The 27,832-nt window shown below is 53.2% G+C and overlaps 1 protein-coding gene across 2 annotated transcripts; it reads right to left on the bottom strand.

Annotated features, from left to right (window-relative positions):
• Positions 1 to 4,562: 4,562 nt before the first annotated feature.
• Positions 4,563 to 26,499, bottom strand: PRAM1 (PML-RARA regulated adaptor molecule 1). 2 transcript variants are annotated; one of them, XM_039515749.1, is made up of 10 exons: positions 26,340 to 26,499; positions 22,059 to 22,743; positions 18,088 to 18,190; positions 17,200 to 17,312; positions 15,507 to 15,555; positions 13,405 to 13,504; positions 10,147 to 10,309; positions 8,654 to 8,687; positions 6,547 to 6,581; positions 4,563 to 5,664 (listed from the first exon to the last, which is right to left on the bottom strand). In XM_039515749.1, exons 1-10 carry the CDS (start codon positions 26,340 to 26,342, stop codon positions 5,660 to 5,662), a joined length of 1,290 nt encoding a protein of 429 aa, XP_039371683.1. In that variant the 5' UTR covers positions 26,343 to 26,499; the 3' UTR covers positions 4,563 to 5,659. The 2 variants fall into 2 exon arrangements, with proteins under 2 accessions (XP_039371683.1, XP_039371682.1); XM_039515748.1 differs by lacking the exon at positions 4,563 to 5,664 and adding an exon at positions 5,752 to 5,938.
• Between the last annotated feature and the right edge of the window lie 1,333 nt (positions 26,500 to 27,832).

Raw genomic sequence — 27,832 nt, forward strand, 5'->3', positions numbered from 1 at the left:
CGGCCAAACGTCTAAACGGGGTGACATAGGAAGGGGCTGACCCCAGGGTTAGCTGGAGATCATATAAGGCAGTTTCCACTGCGCGAGCTTTATGTGAGTTGTCAAAAATAGTAGTAAACCCTTGCAGGAAAGAATCCCAGGTGGTCAGTGGCAGTATCATGTAATTAGGACACGTTTTGTACAAAGTCTGCCTTGTGAGGTATCATTCTAAAAGTTTTGATCTGCCAGAGCGTAATATCTCATTGGATTGTATGTGTTACCGTCGTATGTGAAGTTATGAAGTTTGGCTACGTATGTGTTACTGAAACCTGTTGTGGGGTTGAAAACACCCACAAGCAGACTTTCAAGTACAACTGTAAAAAGGCCAAACAATGTTAATGGCTTAGTGAGGAAAGGCACACAAGCACAAGGATTACCCCAGGAACTGTGTGCAATAGACACCTCTCCGAGACAGCACTGCACAATGGGAACTGTTTGACCCAGGTCACAGCAAAAGAGCTTTCCAGCAAGTGGGAAGAAAATATAAAAGGGGGAAATGACATCTTGCTGGTACCTCACTCTCCCTATAACAACACACCTGGAAACATGTGAGGGGCGAGGACTGAACTGTGGGAAGTGATGGACCCAGGCTAGAGGGATTTTAGCCTGTGTATGAAAACCTGGGAAAGCCAAGGTAGCTTGTGCCTTAAGGATCTGCCAGCCTGTTTATCACTCAAGGTGAGAATTTGCTAATTCATATCCTACCTATCTAGCATGTTAAGCTCAGTTTGCAATTTTGTTTAATTACTAAGGTAATCTGCTTTGGTCTGTTTGCTATCACTTATAATCACTTAAAATCTGTCTTTTGTAGTTAATAAACTTGTTTTTGTTTTATCTAAAACCAGTGTGTAGAAATTATACCTTGGGACAGAAAGCTGTTGCATATATAGGTGCTGACGCCATGGGTGCTCCGGGCTGGAGCACACACAGGGAAAAAATGGTGGGTGCTGAGCACCCACCCTCAAGCCCCCTATCAGCTCCCCTCCACCCCCCCAGCACCTCCCACCCACCAGCAGGCCCCGCCGATCAGCACATCTCCCTCTCTCCCTGCGCCTCCCACCCGTCACGACCACCAGTTTCGCGGCATGTGAGAGGCTCTGGGGGGGAGGGAGAGGAGTGAGGACTCAGTGCGCTTGGGGAGGGGGCTGGAATGGGGCATAAAGAGGAGGGGTTGGAGTGGGGAGGTGGGGCAGGGTGGGGGTGGGGCCTTGGGGGAAGGGGTGAGTGGGGGCGGGGCCTGGGGCAGAGCCAGGAGTCGAGCACTCCCCGGCACATTGAAAAGTCGGCGCCTGTGGTTGCATATCTCTCTCCACATTGAGGGAGGGGTCGACTTCTATGAGCGTACGCTGTACAGTTCCCTGTGCAGCGCAAGACAGGGGTTTACACTCCAGAGGGGGGTGCGAGCCTTAGCCACTGGGAGGTGCCTTAGCTGAGCCTTCCCAGGCAGAGCTGATCTCAGCATGTGTGTGTGAAGCTGCAGTCGGGTGTGTCCCTACCTGTGTGAATGCTGGTGAAAGAGCAAAGCTTGGAGAGCTGAGCAACTTATCACAGCACCACAGTGTGAGAGGGAGCCCAGGCTGCTGGGTCAGGCGGGCTCAGGGGTACCCCAGTTCCAAGTGGCACCCTGGGGGGAACCCATCACAATCAGCACTGGGTGGTCCTGCTCTAAAAGGGGAGAGGCCCTGTGACATTCTATACCTTGGGGGAGCGTCCTGTAGCCCCTATATTCCTTATTTATATATAATGGTGATATTGCATATAAAACAGGCCGTGTGAGGTATCAGGGGAAAGGCTATGATCTGTTGAAAGTCATTTTCCTATCTAAATATGTGTCTCATTAATGCATATAAAGTTATGAGAATGTGTCGTATGGTTGTCACTAAAATATGCTGTGGGTTCGGGACGCGCCCAGATACTAGCTCTCCAGATACAATGATAAGGGTGGTAACCAACACCCGGTGGGTGCTGCACAGACATCACCAGCCATTGTCCAGCAGAGGACCTACAATTCAATGACTCACTCACAGGAGCCACACTGGGGTATTGCTTTACCTTGTGACAGCAGTGCCCACCAGTCATGCCTGGACCTGTGTTCTCCAAGCACATGCACTAAGGGTATAAAACAGAACACGGGGGCCCCGTGCTTGGCCTTTTCTCCTCCACCCACCTATGCTGCAAGGAACAAGGATACTCAGAAGACTGAAGATTCCAACAGACGAGACTGGCCCAGGTTTCACGGGTGAAACCTGTGTATTATGACCTGCAATATCCAGTGGGGTGAGAAACTGCTTAATCTAGGTGTTACCCAGTCTAATAGAGTTGAGAGGTTAGACTGCATGATTATATTTTATTTTATTTTGGTAACTAACTCTGACTTTTTCCTATCACTTATAATCACTTAAAATCTGTCTTTAGTGGTCAATACATTTGTTTAACTGTTTATCTTTACTAGTGAGCTTGCCTGAAGTGTTTGGTTCGGGTGCTTGCTCAGGTTACAAAGGCTGGTGTATATCCATTTTCCATGGACGAAGAGGTGAACCAATTAATAAATCTGCACTGCTTGTCTTGAGCAGTGCAAGGTGGTATATTCCTGAGGTGCAGTGCTGGGAGCTGGGGGGATTCGGCTGATGCCTATCTCTGTGTGATTCATGAGGGGCTCTGGGACATTCATGCAACCTAGCTGGGTGTGGGGCTCCGCACGCTGTTGTGCTGAGTGCTCACAGTGCCTGGAGGGGTTTGCTGCTTGTCACTAGCAAGGCGTTGTGAGACAGCCCAGGCTGGAGAGAGTTCGGGAGCACAGTGGTCCCACAGTCCCAGGCTGCACCCCAGGGATCCTGTCACGGGCCCATGCTAGAGCCTCCTTGGCAAGCAAGCATCTGGTCTGTGGTGTATTCCTGGGGCTGGAGCATAAATAGGAGTCTACACTGGGTAACAGACGTGCTGAAGGATGAAGCTGAAGCCCTGCATGGGGCGGGGAGCTGACAGCTGGAGGCTCATTGCGGGGGGCTGACTGCCTGAGACTGCTGGCCATGTGGGGCTGACTGTCTGCGCCATGCCAGACCCAGGGACTGCCTGCCTGAGCCCCGCTGGCCTGGGGGGCTGACAGCCAGAGCCCTGCCAGCCATGGGGGCTGACTGCCTGAGCCCTGCCGGCCTGGGGGCTGACTGCCTGAGCCCTGCCGGCCTGGGGGCTGACTGCCTGAGCCCCGCCAGCCTGGGGGGCTGACTGCCTGAGCCCCGCCGGCCATGGGGGGCTGACTGCCTGAGCCCCGCCGGCCTGGGGCTGACAGCCAGAGCCCCCCGGCCTGGGGGCTGACAGCCAGAGCCCTGCCGGCCTGGGGGCTGACTGCCTGAGCCCCGCCGGCCTGGGGACTGCCTGCCAGCGCCCCGCCGGCCTGGGGGGCTGACTGCCTGAGCCCCGCCGGCCTGGGGGGCTGACTGCCTGAGCCCCGCCGGCCTGGGGGCTGACTGCCTGAGCCCCGCCGGCCTGGGGGGCTGACTGCCTGAGCCCCGCCGGCCATGGGGGCTGACTGCCTGAGCCCCGCCGGCCAGGGGGGCTGGCTGCCTGAGCCCTGCCGGCCTGGGGGCAGACTGCCTGAGCCCCGCCGGCCTGGGGGCTGACTGCCTGAGCCCCGCCGGCCTGGGGCTGACTGCCTGAGCCCCGCCGGCCATGGGGCTGACTGCCTGAGCCCCGCCGGCCTGGGGCTGACTGCCTGAGCCCGCCGGCCATGGGGGCTGACTGCCTGAGCCCCGCCGGCCTGGGGGGCTGACTGCCTGAGCCCCGCCGGCCATGGGGGCTGACTGCCTGAGCCCCGCCGGCCATGGGGGCTGACTGCCTGAGCCCCGCCGGCCATGGGGGGCTGACTGCCTGACCCCGCCGGCCATGGGGGGCTGACTGCCTGAGCCCCGCCGGCCATGGGGGCTGACTGCCTGAACCCCGCCGGCCATGGGGGCTGACTGCCAGAGCCCCGCCGCGCGGGAGGAGGAGGGTTTGAAGCTGAAGTGGAAGTCACAGAGTCTGTTAAAGTCACGGAATCTCTGACGTCTGTGATCAAATTGTATCCTTAGAGGTGACCAATCAGCAGTTGGCTGCTTGTCAGCTGATTCCACAGTCAGTGAGTGTTTGTGGGGCATGAACTGCAGTTTCCCCAGCCAGCCTGGCAGTGTGGTGCTGCAATGAGCAAGGCTTGTGCTCAGCAACTCTGCAGGCCTTGGCTTGAGATCCCTGTATCTGACATTCTTACAGGTTCCCTGTGGGAAAGAATTCGCAGAGCAGCTCCACATACGGCAGCGCAATGAACTGTAGGCCAGCCACCCAGAAGGTTCTCGTGAGGGGGTGCAATACCAGTGTGAACCCAGCAACTCAAGGTTTGTTTTGTAGCGTGTCTGTTCTCACTTGCTGCTAACTCTGCGGTGAAGATGGACCCAGAGCCGAAGGCCCATGTGTGAACTCCTGAGGGTCCTTGATGTTTGAGGAAACAGTCACGAGAACTAGTGAACGAGAGCAATGGTAGGAAAGACATCTTGGAAACAAACTGCGTCTTTATTTGTCTTGCAGTGGTGCCTAGAGGTCCCAGCCGAGATCAGTTGAGCCCCATGGTGCTAGGTGCTGTACATATACATAGGAAGAGTCCCTGCCCCAAAGGGTTCACAATCTAACTGGACAGACAGAGGAGGAACCAGTATCCCCATTTCACAAATGGAAAACTAAGGCAGAGCACGGTACAAAGATCGTACAGAGAGTCTGTGGCAGAGCCAAGAACTGAAACCAAATCTCCCAAATCCCAGGCCAGTGCTTTAATCACAAGACCAACCTCTGTCTCTGTGTGGCCAGCTGCCAGGAGAAGACTCAATTGGACTGTCACTAGCTCACTTGCAAAGAACAAGAAATTGGGCTTGTCCTTTTTTATTCCATTCTGAGCTATAAAGGCCTAAAGGGTTTTTGAAAACTCCACTTGTCTTTCCCCTCAGGCTATCAGAGCATCTCTAATTTTGCTACGTGCCACCTTAGTGGGTGGCAGAAATGGAGCAGGAGCCTTCTCAGATCTCAGTTCAAGGGGTGGGGCTTTGAATCATTAACAAAGATATCCTTCCTCCCAACTGTTGTGTTGTATTTACACCTGCGTAACTCAGTGTTAGTGAACTCTCCACCCCTTCTCAGTTGCTGAGGCTTCACATACTCAGAAGCAGAGATATCAGAATCTTCTCAGGAAAAATAAGACAGACAAGACCTGGATTTCTAAGCTAAACAACCAGCAAAATTTAAAAAAACCCCAAACTCTCAGGTCATCACCATTCTTTACACAGCTAAAAACAAGAAACGGCAGATTGTTTATTTGCAGCTCACTTGTAACCTGTTTCTCTGAGCACTATTGTGGTTCCTGTCCTACTTTTTAGTAGTTTTGCTGAATGCAGGGCAAAATCCTTCCAGAGGCCCAACATCTTAAAATGAACCATGCTACCACGTTACAAGGGACACGTTGCCTTTGGAGCACTAACTGTGGAGAAGGCAACTCCCAATTCGAAGAAGAAAACGTGCATTTAATGTTTTTCATGTTTCTGTCCTCACAGCCCCCCCTCTGTTGGTGAGATCACTTGCTGGCGTTGGTGGAAGAATTAATTTAATCTGAGGAAGATAAGCAGAGAAAATATGTATTCATTAGAGAGCTAATAACTAAAGATCTGCTGTACATCCATGTAGGTACACAGCCATTCTCCGTGGCTTCCTCTCTGCATGTCTGCCAGGGAGCAGTCAGAGTTTGCGAACCCACCAAACAACTGGCCAGGAAAAGGCGAAATGCCTCAGCCAGCCCAACCAGTAACATCCGCTCTCCTGTGGTTCTTCGTGGATTCAAGGGAGGTGGGCAGAGGGGCTGAGCTGAAGAGACAGTGTGGGAAAGCTAGATGAGAAGGGAAACAAAGGTCAAATCTTCTGGGAGCTCAGAAACCTCTGGGGAGGAGAGAGAGAGATGGGGTCTCTCGGGGAAGAGAGACTGGGGAGACGGAAACCCCAAAGAAAGGAGAAGGGGAGTGGGACCCTGGAGAGGGCAAGGGTGAGCCTGCTGTCTGGCTCCTGGAGACTGAGCAATCTAATATACTCAAATTCCTCTCTACTATGAATAAGCGAATAACATGCATGTTTGGTGGCCCAAGAGTGACCAGATGGCCCGATTTTATAGGGACAGTCCTGATTTTTGGGTCTTTTTCTTCTATAGGCTCCTATTACCCCCCACCCCCTGTCCCAATTTTTCATATTTGCTGTCTGGTCACCGAGGTGGCCCAGCATGGGCAGGTCTGGCAGGTCCCTCCACAGAGCAGTCTCGGCACTGCAAGGGGTGAAATTGATGCCATTAGCCGGGATGAGAGGTGGGAAGGAGGTGTCATGTCCAGACTCGGATATCTCCAGTGAGCCAGGCTACCTCTCACTGCAGATTACCAGCACTTAGCCCTATAGTCACCTCTGAATCTGGGGTGGGGGAGGGGAAGCTTGGTTAGTTTGGATACCTACCACAAAAGGCAACGTCATCGTAAATGTCAGTGTCCCTATGACAGAAAAGAACAAGGTACTGTGAGATTTATGGCCTTTGAACAGCTGTTTTGCTTCTCTCATTTTAAACCTGCTGCCTCTTAATTTCTTTGGGGGACCCCTGGTTCTTCGTTGGCTGGTTCTTGTATTATGAAAAAGGTTAATTAAATTTCCTTATTCACTTTTGCCACACCTGTCATGATTTTACAGACCTCAATCATAATCCCCCTTAGTTGTCTCTTTTCCAAGCAGAACAGTCTCAGTCTTTTAAAGCTCTCCTTGTACAGAAGCTGTTTCATAACCCTAATCATTTCTGTTGCCCTTTTCTGAACCTTTTCCAATTCCAATATATATTTTATGAGCTGGGGCGACCACATTTGCCATATTCAAGATGTGGGTGAACCATGGATTTATATAGAGGCAATATGATATTTTCTATCTTATCTATCCCTTTCCTAATGATTCCCAACATTCTGTTCACTTTTTTCACGGCCGCTGCCCATTGAGTGGATGTTTTCAGAGAACTCTCCACAATGACTGCAAGATCTCTCCTGAGTGGTAACAGCTAATTTAGACCCCACCATTCTATATGTATAGTTAGGATTATGCTTTTCATGTGCATTACTTTGCATTTATCAACAATGAATTTCATCTGCCATTTTGTTGCCCAGTCACCCCATTTTTGTGAGATCCCTTTGTAACTCTTCAGTCTGCTTTGGACTTAACTATCTTGAGTAGTTTTGTATCATCTGCAAATTTTGCCACCTCACTGTTTACCCCTTTTTCCAGATCATTTATGAATATGTTGAATAGGACTGGGCCCAGTACAGACCCCTGGGGGACACCACTATTTACCTCTCTCCATTCTGAAAACTGACCATTTATTCCTACCCTTTGTTTCCTATCTTTTAACCAGTTGCTGATCCAGGAGAGAACCTTCCCTCTTATCCCATGACTGCTTACTTTGCTTAAGAGCCTTTGGTGAGGGACCTTGTCAAAGGCTTTCTGAAAATCTAACTACACTATATCCACTGGATCCCCCTTGTCCACATGCTTGTTGACTCCCTCAAAGAATTCTAGTAGATTGGTGAGGCATGATTTCCCTTTACAAAAACCATGCTGACTCTTCCCCCAACAAATCATGTTCATCTATCTGATAATTCTGTTTTTTACTATAGTTTCAACAAATTTGCCTGGTACTGAAGTTAGGCTTACTGGCCTGTAATTGCCAGGATTGCCTCCGGAGCCTTTTTTAAAAATCAGCGTTGCATTGTTTATCCTTCAGTCATCTGGTACAGAGGCTGATTTAAATGACAGGTTACATACCACAGTTAGTAGTTCTACAATTTTGCATTTGAGTTCCTTCAGAACTCTTGGGTGACACCACCTGGTTTTGGTGACTTATTACTGTTTATCAATTTGTTCCAAAATCTCCTCTATTGACAGGTCAATCTGGGACAGTTCCTCACATTTGCTATCTAGAAGGAATGGCTCAGGTTTGGGACTTTCTCTCACACCCTGTGCAGTGAAGACTGATGCAAAGAATTCATTTCGCTTCTCTGCAACAGCCTTGTCTTCCCTGAACGCTCCTTTAGCACCTTGATTGTCCAGTGGCCCCGCTGACTGTGTGGCAGACAGTCCTGGTTCTGATGTTTTGCTGTTAGTTTTTGTGTCTTTTTGTAGTTGATCTTAAAATTCTTTTCTGTCCTGCCTGATTATACTTTTACACTTAACATGCAAGAGTTTACGTTCCTTTCTATTTTCCTCACTAGGATTTGACTTCCAATTTTTAAAGGATGGCTTTTTGCCGCTAACTGCCTGTTTTACCCAGTCGTTTAGCCATGCTGGCATTTTTTGGTCCAGTTATTGGGTTGTTGTTTTTTATTATTTGGGGTTTACATTTAGTTTGAGCTTCTATTATGGTGTTTTTAAAACATTTCATGCAGCTTCCAGGCATTTCACTCTCCTGACTGTTCCTTTTAACATCCATTTAACTATTGTCCATTGTCAGCTATTCTGCTTAATCTTTACAGCTTGAAAAAAAAATTCTAACCAAGAGAAAACAAGAGGGAAAGGTGTCTGTACTCACAGCTGCAGCAGCGCCACCCTGGGGACGTAGCCATCTGGAACAGACAGGAGAAGGGACCCATTTAATGGAAATGTAAATTCTCCCCCAGGCAGCGAAGGAATCAGGCCAGCAGACCTCTAAGGCCACAGTCCCAGCAGAACGTCCACTCTCAGAGTGGGCAGCCTAGTAGTGCAGGCCATGGATGCACAGAAATCAGTGCTGGGGCTGGAGACTGACATGGGCTGTATGGGGCTGCTGTAGGTGCCAGGCTCTAGATCTGGGTGTGCAAGGGAGGAGAGTGGCAGCCCTGCAAGCCTGCACCAAAACCAGGACTGGCCTGGAGAAGCTAAGCTGGATCCTCTGGCAGTGGCCAAAGGGGGCAGCAAAATGAGAGACACTTTGATCTAGGGAAGCCCCACTCAGCCTGCCCTGTTGGCTGGAATCTCCCTAGCAAAGTCTGACCGTCTAGGAAGGGACGCCCCGTGCTGCAGGAGACGGGAAGAGTCTGCCTGCTATGAAGGCTGAAGGGCAGGGCAGAGTCTGCCTCAGCTGGGGGTAGCCACGGGACAGAGAAGAAGGTCCAGTGTGTGGCAGGGCCCTGGCATCTGGTGGCTCCGAGGCCCATTTCATCAGAATGTGAATGAGTGGAAATAGGGCTGTGGCCAGGGGCAACGAGAACTCCAATAGGCTGGAGTTTCGGAGACGCCCCCAGGATTCAAACCCACCTGAGCATCCCTTTCCCATCCTCCTCCAACCCACTCATCCCTTTCCCTTTTCCTTTCCATCTCTCCATTCCCAGGATCTCCAGCCCACCAGCAGCTCCCCTCTTAAAGACACGTTGTGCACAGCACGGACGTTGCACTCGGTTGGGGTCTTGGTTGTGCCGGGAATGAGATGAAAGATGCCCTCCCCCTCACTCGGGCAAACACACATCCCACCAGGAAGCCCTGGAGCTCCTATGATGTGCAGGCTGCAGCTGGCCCAGGAGAGATGCCAGACTGTCTGCAGCCAAGGCCTCCAGCTGGTTTTCAGCAAATGCCGGGGCTGTGGGGAAGGAAAAGCAGGACACTGAGCTGAGCTTTTTGGCCCCGAAACTTGGAAATGTTTGAGATCTAGGATAAAACTTGGGTCTGTCTCCCCAGTGGCAGATTTCACAGTCTCATGGCATAGATTTTCCTTCAGTTCAAAATGCAGGTGTGAAGCCAGGTGTTTTACTGCCAGGAGCTGCTGACAGAGCCATTAATAGCTCATCTCCATATCTGCCCAGCTGGCATGTCTACCACGTCCACATACCCACCCCGCTCAGTGTGGGGCTGTCTCCCTCTAGTGGTGGTGGGTCACAGGGAGAGGTTGATGCACCTCCTACAGCCATGGCTAACAGAGCTGGGTGCGTTAGTTCAGGTGCTAGCAGTGCAGGCTTTTTAGAGCCCCACATCCCAGGTTTGATCCCCGGTACCAGCAACCCGCCTGAGAAGCATGGCAGTACACCGGTCACCGGAGCGCCTCAGACTTACACTTCCACTGGCTGTTCCGGCAGAGTATTCTCTCGGGACTCGTTAACTGAATGACATCCAGAATCTCTCCTCGTTTGAGCGGCAGATTCTTCCCTCCCCCTTTCTTCTCAGCCACGTTGGGATCGACCATCATGCGGGTCAGAGCGCGGATTTCCCCTTCGAACTGTAACGTGAGCAGGAAGGAGACACGCTGTAAATGGCTCCATGGCTGACAATGGCTTGAGGTACCTGTGCGAGGTGAGTGCAGGCCAGACAGCTCTGTCATGGCAGCGTCATTCCTCGGGGGGGTCACTCTCAGGAGGCCGGGTGGACTAGGAACTGTTTCCCCAGCCATGGTGACCTGGTTTAACATACAATCACTTTCCCTGTAGGTGGACGGAGTTGGGGGCACAGCAGCCCTGAAGGTGCCTCCATGCTGAGGCCAGGCTCTGTTTTACAGATCCTTGTTTCTCACAACTGGTGCTAACCTTCATACCTGACAGCAGCGCACCCATCACTAGCATGTCACTCCCCGTACGCTCCGCAGGAGCTGCCGACAGCCGCAGGGAGCAGGCAGGGACGACACTCGTGGACGTTGTGTCTGGGGTAGGCCAAGAGCGGCACTGAACAGGGACTGCGGTTGGGATTTGAGTCCCTCACAAGTCCAGCTCACGTGGTCAGAGTACCAGAATGGACCAGCAGACTTCGCATCAGCCATCACCTCATCTGAGAACGGGAGGGAATCCGCGGAGAGGCTGACGGAGAAACAACTTGGGCCCTGCGGTTACTGGTGCTCTCGAGCTACTGGGGAGCAGTGGGGAAAGTCCCTTCCTCTGGAGAATGGGTTGGTGCTAAAAGTGCCGGGCTAAGCATCAGGAGACCTGGGCTCTAATCCTCGCTCTACCAGGCTTGTTATCTCAGCCTTTCCGTGCCTGATTCCCCACGGGGGAATGGCCCTAGAGCTGCTCAGAATGCTTCTCCTTTGGATTCATCGAACTCTAGACCTTTCGCAGGAATGTGGCGATGTTGATGAAATTTCAGTGGGAATGGAGGCAGGTTTCTGAGGGAAGCCGGCCTGGTTTCCTGTCAGCTCTCTCGCCTTCCCAGCTCCCTGACTGAGGGGGCAGCTGTCGAGCTGGGACCCTGGAAGCCTCTGCTTGAGCTGGGATTCTTGGGGCTTCTAGGATGGGAGCCGGGAGCCAGGGAAATATTTCTCAACGGTTGGAACATAACCTTGTTTTGATTTTTTCTAAGCAGCGTTGAGAATCCCAGTCCATGGGAAACTGACATTTCAAGATACTGTTCCGATGTGGAACAATTCCTTTTTTAATTTTGGAATTTTCCCTGGCAGGGAATTCTGGGCTCTGACCCCGCTACAGATAACACTGCCCTACCTCATCGGGTAAATTCCTGAACTCGAGGCCTGGTCTCTGTTAAGGGAATTTGCCCTTTTGCAACTGCATCAATGTAGTCCCTGGTCCAAACCTCTAAGATAAATGTCCTGCACTGGCACAAAGTGGGGTGTAATTTGGTAACTTGCTTAATACCTGTCTTTGTGCTGACCTCATGCATCCATACTAGGGGTTTGCACACAGCCCCACACACCCCCTCCCACATCCCCGCTTGCCCCCATCATCCCCTCCCACGTCCCCGCTCACCTCCGTGATCCCCTCCCACATCCCCGCTTGCCCCCTTCACCCCCTCCCCATGACTCCGCTCGCCCCTGTCGTCCTCTCCCACGTCCCCGCTCGCCCCCATCGTCCCCTCCCCACGTCCCCGCTCGCCCCCGTCATCCCCTCCCCACATCCCCACTCGCCCCCGTAGTCCCCTCCCACGTCCCCACTCAAACCCGTTATCCCCTCCCCACAAACCCGCCCATCCCCTTCATCCCCTTCCACGTCCCCACTCACCCCTGTCGTCCCCTCCCCACATCTCTGCTCACCCGTCGTCCCCACCCACATCCCCGCTTGCCTCTGTCATCCACTCAGACGTCTCCACTCACCCTGTCATCCCCTCATCATGGCCCTACTCACCCCTGTCATCCCCTCCCATGTGCCTGCTCGCCCCCGTCATCCCCTCCCATGTGCCTGCTCGCCCCCATCATCCCCTGCCCCGTCCCCACTCGCCCTCGGTCATCCTCTCTCATGTCCCCTCTCCCCCCGTTGTCCCCTCCCTATGTATCTGCTCGATCCGTCATCCCATCCCACCTCCCCATTCACCCATGTCCTCGCTCACCCCCATCATCCCCTCCCATGTCCCTTCTTGCTCCCTTCTCTCCATCTCCCTTCCCCTAGCCTCCTCCCAGATCGTGGCCCATTCCCCCATATCCCCCCATTACCGTGCTCTCTCCACAGCCCCATACCCCTGCACACAGCCCTGCTCCCTCTTGCACCCTGACACAGCCTCATTCCCCGGCAACTCCTCCCCCACGCCACGGCCCACTGTCCCAGTCCGCTGTCACACGTTGACCGTAGGCAGCAGACAGTGGATGTGGGAGGAAGCAGCGTCGCATGGTGCGAGGGCATGGGAGGAGGCTGGGGGCAGAGCGCCTGTGGAGACGAAGAAGCTCTGCAGGGGATGCGGCGGAGGAATGGCTGCGCTGACAGGAAAAGCACCCAAATCAGCCATGGCTTTGGGTGCTAGCTTGGGAGGCAGGAGGCCTCTCTGCAGTTCCTGCTGGGGGCCCTTGGGCAAGTGTCTCTGTGCTCAGCTCCTCATCGGCAACCTGAGGCTAGCAGCACTGCGTGTGCGGGGAGGTTATGGGGATACGCATGTTAAAGACTGGGAGGTGCTCATATAGCATCAGAGACTGGAAGGCCGGGACGGCTCTCTAAGATCAGCCCTCAGCTCCTGCATGGCACTGGCCAGAGACCGGCTGGGCTGTAGTGGAGCCGGATCACGCCGGAATGGCGACCAGCACTTTGGCTGCATGGAGGAGCCGGTTTGGTGTCAGAAGGGCGTCCTCTGCAGAGCACGACCTCGCAAGGACGGGGGCGGGGGTGTCACGCTGGTGGGGGGTGTTCTGGCAGATGGCTTCACCACTGGGAACCTGACCCACTTATCTCTTCCCTGAGCCCGTCACTTCTGCTTGAGCTAGGGCAGATCTTGTAGTGGGGGACCTATGACCGTTAAGTCTAAGCTAACAAAGAGTTTGGTCTGGGTTTCTGTTGAGCGTTGGTTTGTATGAAATCCCTGTCACACAGGGCAGCAGGAGGGGAATGAATGACTGACTGCACCTCAGGGGGGGACTGCTATGAAAAAAGGCCCATTGCTGCTCACCTTGAATTTCTTCCGAAATTCCTTGTCCGCCTGCTCTTCTTTCTTGCACTGTTTGAGATTCTTCACACATTTCCCGCTTAGCTCTGAAATCTGGGATTTTCTGCAGAGCCAGGAGAAGTCACGATGATCTTCCGGAATGTTCAGGACACCCAGCGTTTTCCACCCCCGCCCCCCAATCCTCCCTTATCCAGTTCCCATTAAATCATCCATGGCAATCACACCGCAGCCCATTTCCACAGCCCACTACAGCCCAGGGTCTCCAGCTGTCCAGGGCTTTGGGGCTGCCTTCCAAACCAGCAGAGAAGTTAAACTCTTTGGGCCGGATTCCCCACTTGGTTCTGTGTCAGCTTTACGCTAGTGCAATGGAGCACAGAATCAGCGCCTTTGGGTTTCAGTTCGTCAGGCCTCACTCACCCCTGCCCTGCCGTGTGTTCAGGTATTTACTCCGGCACAGAGCCACAGTGAAACATCCCCGGCCTGTTTTGCACTCCCGTGCTCTGGTGTAAATGACTGTGCAAGAAGCAGGGCTATAGTGAATCGAGCCCGTAGATGGCCTGGAGAATCATTCCGCACCGATCCCTGTTCTAAGCTAAGATAAATTCCATGCAAAGAACCACAGCAAACCCTGGCTTTAATGCAGGGTGAAGGTAAAGAAACTACAAGTGGAAATTCCAAAGGTGAAAGCTCAGTTCCTGTCTTTAACTCCGCCCATGTGGGGGCCTTTTGTTCAAAGTTGAGCTGCAAAGTCAAATGTGGGGTTATAACCATCAGACTGTTTTCTTATATTAGAGCTACCGGGCTCTCACTTCCATCTGGATAATGAGGACTCGGAGAACCAATCCCCCACCAGAACCCTGAGGCCCAGACTGAGCCAGCAACCCCATGGGCTTTGAGCAGGGGGTTGGACCAGACCTCCTGAGGTCGCTTCCAACCCTGATAGTCTATGATTCTATGGGGAGAGCGGGTCAGGATTTTTTCATCCAAATAGTAGGAAATGCAGCTTTTTGGTCATGCAAAATTTTCAGTGGGAAAATTTCAAATTTGCTGAATTCTTAATTTTCCATCAGTAAAACAAAGTATTTCATTTCAGGTAGGGCCGAAACATTTGGGTTTGTTGAATTTTAATACAGCCAAATGCACAGTTATACACAGGGTCCTACCAAATTCATGGCTGAGTTTACCAAGCAGAAATCATGTTACTTCTATGCAGTTACCTTTATCAGCCAACAGGGCCAGCTCCCGCTTTTTTGCCACCCCAAGCGGCGAAGGGGGGAAAATCACAAACCGATAAAGCCGATCGGCGGCACTTTGGCAGCAGGTCCTTCGCTCCCTCTCTTCCTCTTCGGCGGCAGCTCAGAGGAAGAGAGGGACTGAGGGACCCACCACTGAAGACCCGGACGTGCTGCCCCTTTCCATTGGCCGCCCCAAGCATCTGCTTCCTTTGCTGCTGCCTGGAGCCGGCCCGCAGGGCATTGAGCACAGAGCCCTAGTAAGAGACGGTTGTGCTGATCCCATGAGTGGGGAGCTCAGTCTTCTGTCCTGTTTTAGGCCAGCTGGAAATCTCTACCCAGAGCCACGTGTACTCTGCAGTTCCACGGCTGTGCAGGTTAGGCCTGGTCGACACCCAAAAATGAGACCCACCTAGCGACATCGCTCAGGGCTGTGAAAAATTTCAAACCCTGTGAGACGTGGCTGCATCAACCTAACCCCAGCTATAAACGCAGCGAGGTCAACAGAAGTGTCTGCCAACCCCACTACTGCTGCTTGGAGAGGAGGATGAACTGCCCTGACAGGAAAACCGCTTCCGCTGGCGTAGGGTGAGATCCATGCTGAAAAAGAGAGAACTTGGGAAATGTGCCCTGACCGTGCTGGCTGCCTGAGGCTGTTACGGGGCCTCTCTGCCGGTCCCCAGAGCAGAGGTGCTGTTGGAGCCCTCGCTAGGCAGCTGTGGCTCATGCTACAGCCGCAGGCTTATAGCTCTCAGTCCCCTGGGGCTCGGCTAAAACAGTGGCCCTTACAGAAGCACAGCGAATGCCCTAGGCGGTTCGATTCCCAGTGTTTAGGCATGTGGGTAGCATTGAATTAATAACGCCGTTGATTACCTGGGCGCAGTGGGCGGCGGGGGAAATCTGTCAGGGGTCAGCTTGGCACCTGCACAAACAAATGGGGTATGGAGAAGTCAGTGAGGCTGGTGTGGCAAAGCCGCGTGCTGAGACGAGCTCAAAGCGGTGGCTGGCGGGAATGCTTTGCCGGCATCGGAGGTGGAGGCTGGGTCCCATCCAGCCCTCTGAGCCTGTCCCCCAGGGCTCTACCCTGTCTCCTCTGTGCCAAACGATGGGGCTTCTGGTGTGGAGATGACTCCACAGCTAGACCCATCTTGCTGTCAGGAAGGCTTTCCTGATGGGCAGCTTACATTTTACCCTGTCCCTCTCCCCCTTGCAGGGGGCATCCGGGACTGGCAGGAGGGCACTGAATGCCCTAGTAGGTTCTTCCTTCGATGATGTTGTCCTCTGCAAATACCTGGAGACCATTCTCAGGTCGCTCCTTTGCTGTTGCTTAGCCCGTCTTTAAGAAGGGTCACAAATTGGTCTCTCCAGCCCCTTCCCTTTGGCTCTAACCCTCCCGCCGGAACTGATGCACATCTTTGTGATACTGATGTGGCTGGAACTCAGAACTCCAGCCAGCGCTTCCCCAGAATCCCATCACATCACCATAGTAACACTGTAACCCCGCTAGACAGCACTGTCGGTCATCCGCGTGCTGACTGTGCATTCACTCACTCTCCTAGCCTCTGCAGAGACCGAGGGCTTCACCGCAGGGGTTCACAGGGCCACCTGGGGCTTTGCAGAGGATTTTGGGTGTTCAACCAAGAAGGGGAATTTTCAAAACAGAGGTGGATGGTGCTTTGGCTTTAAGAATCTGCTCTTAGCACTGGGTGCCCAAGCTGACTCAGGACTCAGCTAGGCCCCTGGCCCCTGAGGTTTCCAACCTCACTGCTAGAGGGCGCTGTGCTCTCCAGGTGCAGCTGTTATCCTTGGGTACAAGGGAAAGGATTTGGGGTAACCCAAGGTGTGTAGCTCTTTAGACCTCTCCATCCCTGTGTGTGGACATTCTGCCTCTGGTATAAGCAGTTAGTTTATGTCTCTTGAGACGGGATTAAGGTAAACAGAAAACACCACTGTTATACTGGACTAAGAGGGTCCCCTTGGGGGTTACACTGTCTGATAAAACTTTGCCACATAGCCAAGGCCTAGATGTCATTGCCTTCCGCATCCACCACAAGCCCTCTAGCCCCTCCAGCCAGCTGCTCACGGGCACCTGTGGCTGCTGGGCCAGTACCACGACCTCTCTGGTGCCTGACCTCCTAAGAGAAGTGGACGGGGGCGGGCACCTTGGTGCCAGTCTCTGACAGTGCTAACACAGCCCCTTTCCCCCATGCTGCTAGCAGGCTGCAGTTTCTATTCGCTCTGACTTGAGTTCTCAAAAGCTCGGCCCGGAGCTATTCGGGCCCCCACTCAGAGGCATCCCAGAGTTGGTGTTTGGCCACATTCAAGCTGTCTGAGCACCAGAGGGGCGGCATCTCCCCGGGTCTCTGATGCACACAGGGAGCAGGGCAGGAAGGGGGTCAGGTTTGCACACTCACTTTTCAGAGTGGAGCTGCACGCTACGCTCGTAGTGGACGGTGAGTTCCTCGTGAGCTCTGCTCTGAACAGCTGTCTCGTGGGCAGTGGCCACCTTTTTATTTGCCGTGCGGCTACACGCTCCATAACCCCTGCTCCAGTCTGGGGTACGTACCTGTTCCAGAGCGGGGACTTGCTGGGAGCCGGGAAGCAGGTGACAACGGACATCCTTTCCCTTTGCCAATTGGCCCAAGTGCTTCCACATCATCATATATCTGCTCTTGGTCACTGGGGCAGCAGAGAAAATGGGATTAGGGAGCTGAGTGTGGCAGGAGTGACTGCCGCGCAAGAGCCGAGTTTAACAGACTGTCACAAACATCAGCACTGCAAGAGGGTGGATGAGGTGCAAGGGGCAGGAGGCCAAAATGTGCCTGGGGCTGGCAGTGGGCTGCAGCAGGGGTAGGAACATGCAACACTGTTAGGTACCAAAAGGAGTGGGGCTTGGGGCTGGAGGCTGTGCCATCATTTTGCAGAGTGCTCTGCAAGGGCCTGCAATGCTGCACCTCCCTTCTAGCAATGAACCACAGCAGGGTGTGTGCTGGTCAGCAATTGGTGCCTGAGCTGCAGAGGGAGACCAGTGCCAGAGCTTTCAAAATGATCTGGTGCCCAGTGCCTAAGTCTCCCACAGGAGACACCTCAGGACGCGGCTGCTCTCGGGGCACTCCCATTTATTCCATTTGGAGATCAGGGTGCTCAGCACCATGGAGGAATCACACCCCAGAGGTCTGATTCTCCTCTGCCCTGCAGCTTGTGCACCATTTAATCTAGTGCACGGTGGCTGGGAAACACCCCCATATCAGAATGGCGGCACTGAGCACTGGAGTGACTGACTGCCCAACGGGGAATCCAGCCCGAGGGGTCTCACATCGGGCACCCAGAAACTGCAGCACCCAAAGACTGGGGCCACTTCTGAAAATGCTGGACTGTATCCCCAGCTCTGGCCCTTGGTCGCAGCAGCCCATCCTGTAGCTAGGGGTGCAAAGCAAGAATAAGAAAGAATTACCATCTCAGTACTTCCCCCGCCGAACTCGGGACACGAGCAGATGGAGCAGCTTGAGATGAAAGTCGGACTGGGGAAGACGCAGCAGAATTTGGCTTCAGGTGACCTGTAGCAAAGGTTGTGGGGACGGGGACGGGTAGAGGGAAAAGCCAGTTCACTGATGGCTTCAAGCCAGTTTCCTGGGTTTGACAGAGCAGTGCAAACCTCCACCCCCACCAAGAAACTCGTGTTTAGAGTCCAGCTCTGCCCCCGCCCATTCTGTACGCAGGGGCATGCCGCCTTCCCCACTGCAGAGGCTGTGCCCAAACCAACCCGCTGGGGAAGGCACAGTCATGGCCCATGGAGCATGGCCGGGGCAGTGCTCCGGTCTCTTAATAATGCTGCCTCACTGGTCACCTGGCTGTTTCCAAAAGGCTCCCATTAAAAGGCTGCTCCCACCCCATCACTGCTCCCAGGAATTCCAGCCAGCCAAGTCCGCCCCTTGGATGGACCACAGGGACTTTCACTGGCTTGAAACAATGCACACAAAGCTCAGCACAGCGAGGGGCTCCCAAGTGAAAAGCTACCCCCAGGCCACTCGTTCCATCTTGGGTTCAGTAGCCAAGTCATTGCAGCTGCAGCCGCTGCCCGATGCCATGTCTTTATACAGCATCGCCAGCCCCAAGCAATGAAAACCCAGGAATCAGGCCCCCCAAAATCTCGAGATTGGCTTAAAAATCACGAGAGGTTTTTTTAATACTAATAAATCTGGGGCTCTTTTTGTTCCTGGCTGTTGCTCTTTTAAGTCACTCTCTGGCCATGTCCTCAAAAACCAGTGGGGCTAGAAAGTTACTTTTTTTTTAAATGCAAGCGGATCCCATGACTCATGAGCTGGGGCTTTACGAAGTGCACTAAATATCACCCCACTTGTGCGATAAAACTGTGACCGTTCACAACACTGTGTGCCAGTCCTTCAAGGTGAAAGAGCCTACAACAGAGAGAGCTAAAATGACAACACACATCACCCGCCTCAGCCCATCTCATTCGATTATCGCTTCATTCCATTGTCCAGAAATGGATCCTCCCCAGGCCCAGCTCCCGAACGCCCCCGGACTGACCCCCTTCCTATAGCCAGCGCTCCCCTGGACTGACTCCCTCCCCCCGCCAGACCCTCACACACCTGGGGCCCCAGCCCCCAGCCCCCAGCCAGGGCATTGAGGGCCAGTGTCTGGCGCCTCCTGGTGGCTGCCCAGAGGACAGTAGCTCTGCTGTTTGAAATGCCTTTGATGAAACGTGGAGCCAGAAAGGCTGGGAGAATTTGAGTGGTTTTAGACCCCCAAGTAAAGAAGAAATCAGCTTCCAGCCCAAAGACCCCATGAAGGCAGAGAGGGCTGGACTTGCTGTGAGGAAGCTTGAGTGATCGGAAATAAATCCAGTTCCCTTGGAGGGCAAGCCAGACATTTCTTCAGCCACAATGGGAAGTCTGTGAGGTTGCAAGTGAACTGGACAAGGGAGCTCCTGAGGAAGGACTGCTGTGAACAGACTGCTTCCGTATTTACCAGCATCTCATGCTGCCTGGGGCACAGCAGCAGGCAGTTACAGAGCCCCTGGAAGCACAGGAACGTGCTGTATGAATGCACTTAACCTAAGAGGCCAGGGACACGCCGAACCCAGGGATCAGCTCACAGGCATGTCTGGCCATTGCATGGTGAACTGACACAAGATGACATGGCACTGGACACAAGGGATGCAGTTGCCAGGGCTCGGATGTGAGCAGAGGCCAAGCTAGATTTGCTACGTTATAGATTTGTGTCTGAAAAATGAATTCAGCCCAACCGAGGCAAACCCCGTAATGGGGGGGAAGGGGACACCTGCACAGAAAAGAAAAGACAAACAGCAGGAAAAGAGGACAATGCAGAAACTCTTGTGTACTGAGATTACTGTGTATCATCGTTGTGCGATAGCCAGTGTGTGAGGGCAGAGAGACGTGTCCAGAGATGAGGATAAACCATTTTAGGAAAGCCTGCTGACTGCACAGGTAGCAAAACAAGGTCCCATTTGGATGAAGGCAAAAGAGGCCAGCACACCTGACGTGTCCATAGTCAGTATTATCGGTGCAGATAGAACACCAGGCAAACAGCTAAGCGTGGGTCCTGGCAAGCAGCCAGGCAAGGCAATGCTGTCTCAGAAAGGGCTGTTGCGTGACCTAATAGCTGCACCAATTACTGACAAGAGGGAAACCCGGCTTTGCAACAGTGTGAAGTCAAACGAAGGTTATGCGATGATTCTTATCACCGAGCTGTACATGTAAGAATTACAATTACGGGCTTAACTTGGAAGTGGTAAAAGGGTAACAGAAACCACTTGTTTCAACTGAAACCTGTAAGGAAAAGATTCTAATTACAGCAAATGGGGAACCTGTCTGCAAGACATCTCAGAGTGAAGATGCACCAGGGATGCACTACAGCTGATGCAGGAGAAGAGCGTGGCCGACACCGGGATTACGGTAGGGAGTTAGGTTCTCGCCTGATGATCAGGATGGCTCAGTGTTATGGGGCACCCCCTTACCACTCATAAGAACAGAGTTTGATTCCCTGCTTCCCCCACATGGGGGGGTGGGACCTTGCACAAGTCTCTCTCTTTGCTTGTCTTCCCCATCTGTACAAGGGCTATAACCGCACTGCCCTACCCCAGGGGATGTAGCAAGCGTAAATATACAAATGACTGTGATATGCTCAGATGTTACAGCAATGGAGGCCAGAAGTATCCGAGACCCGCAGAGTGCTGTTCGGAGGAGGGTCCCAAGTCAGGGGTGCCAGAATTGGGGGGGTTGGAGGGCCATGCCTGTCCGCTTTTTAACATGGGTGTAGCAGCCTTGGGCAGGCGTGGAGTGGCGGCAGGGGAGCTGAGAAGCTGGGCGGCACACCTTGGGAGGTGGAGACGCAGGCCGGGGTCTGCTCTCGGGCACCCCAGTCCCCTGCCCAGCACAGGTGGAGCGTTCAGAGCTCCCCACAGCAGCTCGGCTCCCTGGGTGGCTCTTGCCATGGCCAGGTTCTGGCTTCCCTGGCCAGGGGGCAGGGCCCTGGGGGAAGAGGGGGGCAGGGAACAAGGCCACAGCCCTGGCACCAGTGACATCACCACTTCTACACAGGCTCTGGTGCTCCTGCCCCAAGTTTAAGACAGTGGAGCATGAACTGGCTGAAGGGCCCAACGTCCATCCTTCACTGCAGCACAAAGAACAGCAAAGACCTGGAACGAGGGGGTTGTGAAAAGAGCTGGGGTCAGCAAGGCAGTGACCTTATGCAAGTTGCTTAGACCCTGAGGACCTCAGCAGAGCACTATTCCCTGCCTACCAGGGGAGGAGTGTTGCCACATTGAGCCAACACAAAAGTCTTTGCAGGCATTAATACCAAAGGTGGCTTGTGGCAATTCAGGTTGGACACAAAAAGCAGGAACATGACAACTGTCTGGGCCCCACTCGGATGCTCCTGCTGGCTCCGAATACCCTTCGCAATTCCACCAAGTATCAGAGAGCATTCAGGGCTGCCTGGGGGAGAGATTGTTCCTGGTGAGTTACTGCCAGCGACAGAGAAGTTCATTAGTTCCCTAAGCCAACCAGTGCGTAAGCAGCTCTCTCCAGCTCACTGGAGGAGATCTCCATCACTTCCTAACTAGGCACCACTCTGGTCTTTCTTTTGCTACAGGCAGATTTAAAAAAACAAGCTCAGCATCTCAGTCATTTCTGAGTCCTCATTAATTTCCTCCATCTCCTCATTTATTAATGGATCAACTTCTTGTCTAGTTCTTTCCCCATCCTGTTATGTTTATAAAACCCTCCTCCTTTGCCAGAACCTCATCGTTCCCTAAAGTCTCAACACTTTCACTCAAAGGAATTCCAGATCCTAATTCCTGCACTATTGACCTCCCATCCTGTAGGACCGCTCTCCTCTAGCTGCCTGGGGATTCTCATGGAGCACAAATACTCCTGGACATACCATGCCTCATGCCTCTCACTGGCTCTGGCGCAGGATAAGCATGTGCTCTGATAGCAGCAGCCTTCCAGAACCTCTCTAGATCCACCTCAGGGGGGCGCTGGGGTTTCATTGGCTTGAGTCCCAGTGCGGTTGCATGTGGCAGTTGCTTTCTCTTAGGAACCTTAGGTTGCCATTTCTCTGATACGCTTCTTGGACTGTCCAGTAGGGATGGGACGGCTGTCCCTTTGGCAGGAACCAGGGGGGCACCAGCATTTACTCCTTGATTCCTAGCATGCTTGACCAGTGGCCAGGTCTGCTGAGTCTGGCTTCTCTGAGGAAGGTTTGAATTCCTCCTTGTGCCCTTTTGTTCAGAGGGTGCCTCTTGTATTCCTGTTTGCAGACCGGCCGGGTGGAGGCTGGATTCCATAGCATTTCTGTCCTTGGAGCTAGCCACCCAGGCGGGGTTTTCACAAAGGAACCCCAAGCCTGGAACGTCATCCTGAGAGAAAGGAGCATTTTTTAAACCCATCCTCTTGGCTTTGGGTAATTTAGTAGATTGATCCCTCTCTGGTCCAGGTTTAAGTCCATGTGTCTCCTCCTTTGCGAGTGAGTCTGCAAGCGGAATCCCTGGCCTGGTGCTCGTTTCAGGGAACTTTTGCCTGTTCCCTTGGAACTTGGCCCGTAGGTGTTTAACACGTTCTCCTTCCTAGGACAGAGCAGACAACGTTAATTTCCACCTGGCTGAGGATCATTCAGGACGGTTCTACGCACTCACCCTGAAAATGTCCGTGGAGTAAAATTAATCAAAACCACAAACATTTCACATCCCAGCTGGCGAAGGATCATTCTTTGTATTATAGCAGCAGCCAGCGGCCCCATTACGTAAGGTTCTGCACATACGCGGAGGGAAAGAGCCGACAGTCCGAACAGCCAAAGGGACCCCGGAGCGGCTGTGGAACCACAGGGCCCCGATGCTGATGGCACTGGCTGAATGATCTCAGGGTTGAACCTCCTTGTAGCAGGGTGGACCCCTGCTCCTGCCCTGAAAGGGTTAAAAACAGCACTGGGAAGGGGCTGTGGCGGGAGAAAGCAGCTTTAGGCTGGGCTGATTGGGGGAAGTGGGGCAGCTGGGGCCACGCCCCAAACTGAGCCACAGGGCCTTATAAGAAGGCCAGGGAAGCCAGAAGCCCAGACAGTCTCTCTCTGTTTCTAGAGGGAGATGGGCCTGGCTGCTGGGAACTGAGACAAAGTACCTAGAGTGGAGCAGGGCTGGGGACAGGCTAAGGAGCTGGGGAGCTCCTGCCTGGAAAACCCCAGGCTGCGGCCTAGCATAGGGCAAAAGGTACTGGGGGTTGCAGGGGGCAACCTAGGGGTAGGCCAAGGCAGCAGGTCCAAACCCCCTTTGCCAATGATGAGTACTGGACACTGCAGTCTGCCCCAGCGAACGGGGGCTAGATAGAGGCTGGGCGAAGTGGGGATAGTAGGGTGGGAGTTCCCCTGGGACAGGGAAACCCAGTTAAGAGTTAAAGGGGCACCGGGGTCCTGGGAGGGACACAGGGGCCAGTACTAAACAGGTGGATCACTGGCCTGCAGAGGGCGCTCCAGGGCTGGAAAGAGCTAATTCCCAGAGTCACCAGCAGGAGGCGCCGCAGGGGGTGAGTCCGACCCGTTACACTCCTGCTTGTTCTGGGGATGGGGGCAAAGATAAGCACCCGGCCCCCGACAGAACAACCTGGAGAAGCTCCATGGGTCCAATGGGAGGGGCACTCTGGCCCCATGGGGTTACTTCCCATTGGCACCAACAGAGCGAAAAGCAGAATTTAGTATCCAGACGCTGCACAGGGCTAGGAGGGGAGCCAAGGGCCCAGTCCTGCTCCCAACCCCAATCAAAGTCAACGGCAAAATGAGGGGAGGCAGGAGGCAGCCACATGCCCTCTCCATCCTGCTCCTCATCCCTCTGGGATCTGAGAAGTGAGACCATCTCGGTGCAAAGCGATTCCCAGGGAACCTGTCAGTCTGGCCGCTGTGTGAACCGAGAGCCCGCTGCTGCCCAGGGATGCTGGCTGCTGCGTGGCTGGGCCTCTCTTGACAGGTAATGCAGAGTTGCTGGTGTTGGCTGCACCCTGCGTATTACAAGTGCAAGTTCGGGTGCAAAGTATTTGTGCCCGAAAACCCGCTTGCTCTTAGGTGCATCCCTAGGGTCACACACCCCTTCGGTAAATTCCCTCCTGGCCATGGCTCTAGCAGGCACAAAGTTTGGCAGCTCACTCGTACCCCAGTTGCACTGTTCTTTGCACAGCCTGGCAGGCCCAAATGTCATTTGCACCAGTTGCTATGGGTGCAATAGCCTGATTCAAGGGTGTCAACTGAGGCTGCCCGTTGGGAACCATGGCCCCACTAGTGAGCGCTGCCGCGGCAGGCAGAGGCAGTCCCAGGTGCATGCCTCTGCTCGTCACCTTGCTGTCGCTGTCGCCGCCATCTGGGAGAGCGAGTTCTGTATTTGCGGGCGGAGCTCCCCACGCTTTTCAGAGCAGTGCCCGGTGAGTTTCCTGTGTGGTTCCTATTGTGCTGAGCACGCACTGTGAAGTGGGGCAGGCTGGTAACTGCACCAGCGAGGGGCTGGCCTCTACAACAGCATTTCAGAGCTGCCCAAATGGCCTAGAAACCTGCATTGGAAATCCCCGGGGAACGGCTGCAGAGAAAAGAGCCTTGATGCTTTTGGGATAGCACTAGTGCATGTCGGGGGAGCAGCAGGTGTAATGGAGTTGGAGTTTTGTAAAGCTTGTAGTTGGACATTTTGGATAGCCTGGACCGCATCCCCCAAAGGGGTCACCTCGTGAGCCGCCCACCAGTCATTTCCCAGACCATGCAGTGCTGATTCTGTCCCTTTACAAAACAGCTGATCAGCATGTTTGGGTTCACTCTCCCAAAGCCACCGGATCTGTCTCTTCCCCCTGCTACGCCCAGACTTCAATTGTACTTTGCACTTGTACGTGACTTAGTTTTACATATGAGGGAGTGGACACAAAGAAGTTAAAGGCAACGTTTTAAAACTTGAGTGCTTAAATGTAGGCACCATTGATCTTGATCTCCACAGGCAGGAGCACCCCCAGCTTCCTTTGACATCAAGGGGAGCAGGCACAGAAGTAGCCACTATCTCCAGCAGTTGCAAGATGAGTATTGTTACCCGCCAGCAGTACAGGGGCTGCTCTAGATATTTCGCCGCCCCAAGCACGGCGGCATGCCGCGGGGGGTGTTCTGCCGGTCGCTGGTCCCGCAGCTCCACCGAAGGTCCACCGGAGCCCTGCCTGCCGCCCTCCCGGCGACCGGCAGAGCGCCCCACACGGCATGCCACCCCAAGCACGCGCTTGGCGTGCGGGGGGCCTGAAGCCGCTCCTGCAGCAGTAGCACAGATGGAGACAAAATGTGGCATCTGTCCTCCAAGCCTGTGCTTCCCCCATAGGCCAGGTGGCTTCTGAAGCAACAACTGTATAAAACAGCTTTTATCCGATTCACAAGTGCAAATACTTGACCCATAATTGCTTTTTGAACCACGCCAATGTCCATTTTGCAGCCATTTCATTAACTTAAAAAAGGATGGAAAAAAAAGTCTAGTTATGAACTAAAGCTGCTGATACCCCCATATCCCGATCAAATTCCAACTCAGATTGTTGTATTCTACCTCCCTAAACTCCTCTTTGGTGTCACTCATATGCGGTAATCTTCTCTGCTTTCATAGATTTTTAAAGCAAGAAGAGACCACAATCTTCTAGTCTGCCTCCCTGCACAAGCCAGTTTTGCCCTGTGATTCCCGCATTGAGCCCAACAGCTTGTGCTTGAACTAGGGGGTAGCTTTGAAAAAGACATCACATCTTGACCTAGTTTGTTTAGTGTTTCTGTGTGCCTCTTTCCAGCTTCTGGGTTTGACCCTGAGGTGGCTGCATTTCAGTGCTGAGTGAAGTGATCCCTGTCTGGTTTACATCTCACACTGCAAAGCAATCTGAGGTCCTTTGGTGGTTCTTTATGTACCACATTGGACAAGTGCAAAAGGCCTATTGTCCATGGGGATGTCCTGCACAGAGCTTTTTGCTGCTCCTCTGACCCAGAGCAAGGTTCACCACCCTGTGTCGCTCTTGCTGAGTCTGGCTGGTAACCAGTTTGCAACGACAGGGCAATAAGTAAGACACTCCATCTTTCCTAGTGCTATGGAGGGATCCTGCCTCACTGCCTGTGCCCTGTTCTCCTGCCCTTGTGTTCGTCACAGACCAGGTGTGAACAACTCAGACACAGTAAATTACTCACCATTTTCTGTCACCAGGCGCTTGCTTCTCTCCCCCTCTCTCCATGGAGAGTCAAATGTCCTCACGCAGAATTGCCTGTGGGAGGTTGGGATCCAGCATTTGTATGTAGCGTGTTCACCCTCTGCCTTTACTGCATCTTGAAACCAAAAGCTTTTGCCAGGTGTGTAGCAAGCGACTGTCTAACTTCAGGAAGTAGTTGTGGTCTGTATGAAAAGCAGCAAGGGGCGGGGGAGCAGCTCTTTCTGACCTAGCTTCAGTTGGTGCCTGAGTGGTAGCACCGTGTCCTGCTGACACTGAGCTGGGTGTAGCTACACAGCCTTGGTTGTTTGGAGTAGAGCTGGACAATTTTTTTCTGGCAAATAGAAATTTCACCCAAAAAATGCATCTCTCAGGGTCCAAAATGATTTGCAAATTTGGGTCGACTTTGGCAAATAGTTCGTCTGAAAAAAAAACCCCCAAACCAAAATTGCAAATGTCAGCATGCTTCGTGTTGAGATTTTCAAAACAAACCATTTTGAAACTTGTGTCGAAAATCTTGGCGTTTCGTTTCAAGCCAACATTCACAGTGTTTCATTTGACCTGAATTAGGTCATTTTTTCTGGATTTTTTGGTTCAGCCACCAAACCAAAACCCCAGTTCTTCCCTTAGCTCTCGTTTGGATGTAAGAACTGTATCTATATTGATTTGAAGTTGAAGTACGTGTTATCAGGTGTTGGCTGCGTGTTCTCTCTGCGTGCTGCCCCAGCTGTGCGCAGACCTCGAGTGAGCTTCCCAAGGCCACAGACGGTTCAGTAGCAGAGGCACTCGGCCAGGTTTATTGCCGACAAAGCACAGTACTAGCACCTGGCAGACTCTGCGGGACCACTAATACAGGTATGGCCCTGACAATAGACTCCGCTCAGCGAGGGGCAGGACCTTCCACCTCCTGCGAGGCCAGACAAAGACACCCCCTCTGCAGCCCGCTTTTTATGCTGATACAACCACGTTACATATTGCGCCTCTGATGTGATTAGTTCCCATCCTTTAGCTTGTGCATGTTGGCTCGATCAAAACATCTCCAGCCATCACCCTGTCATCCTACCATCTCTTTAGGAGGGGTCTGTGTCCTGTATTATCTCTGGGGAGTGTGTTTATACCATAACCTTGTATCGGGGTGTCCTGGTACCACCCTTCTGGAATGTGTTTATGTGACTATCTAAGGCCTAGGAATGCTTGTGGTTTTGGAACACGCCATGTTGTTGCCAAGTTCCTGTGCTGGACAGTGCACCTGCAAGCAGGCATCTGTTCTATAACAGGGACCGACTTTTGCTCATAGTTTGACTCTTGCTAACTTTGTTTTATACCAGCAGGGCCCGACTTTGGTTCAGGCCTTAGGCTTCACGCCAGGCCCCCAATACCAAGCCTCATGTCTCAGGTTCTCTCTTTGTACTACAGTGAGATGGTTTGCTCCTGTGAGTGACTGTCTGGGAAAGTTTTGTTAGTTAGTTGTATAGT

This window comes from Mauremys reevesii, linkage group 26, assembly GCF_016161935.1.
Source record: "Mauremys reevesii isolate NIE-2019 linkage group 26, ASM1616193v1, whole genome shotgun sequence".
NCBI classification, from domain to species: Eukaryota; Metazoa; Chordata; order Testudines; family Geoemydidae; genus Mauremys; species Mauremys reevesii.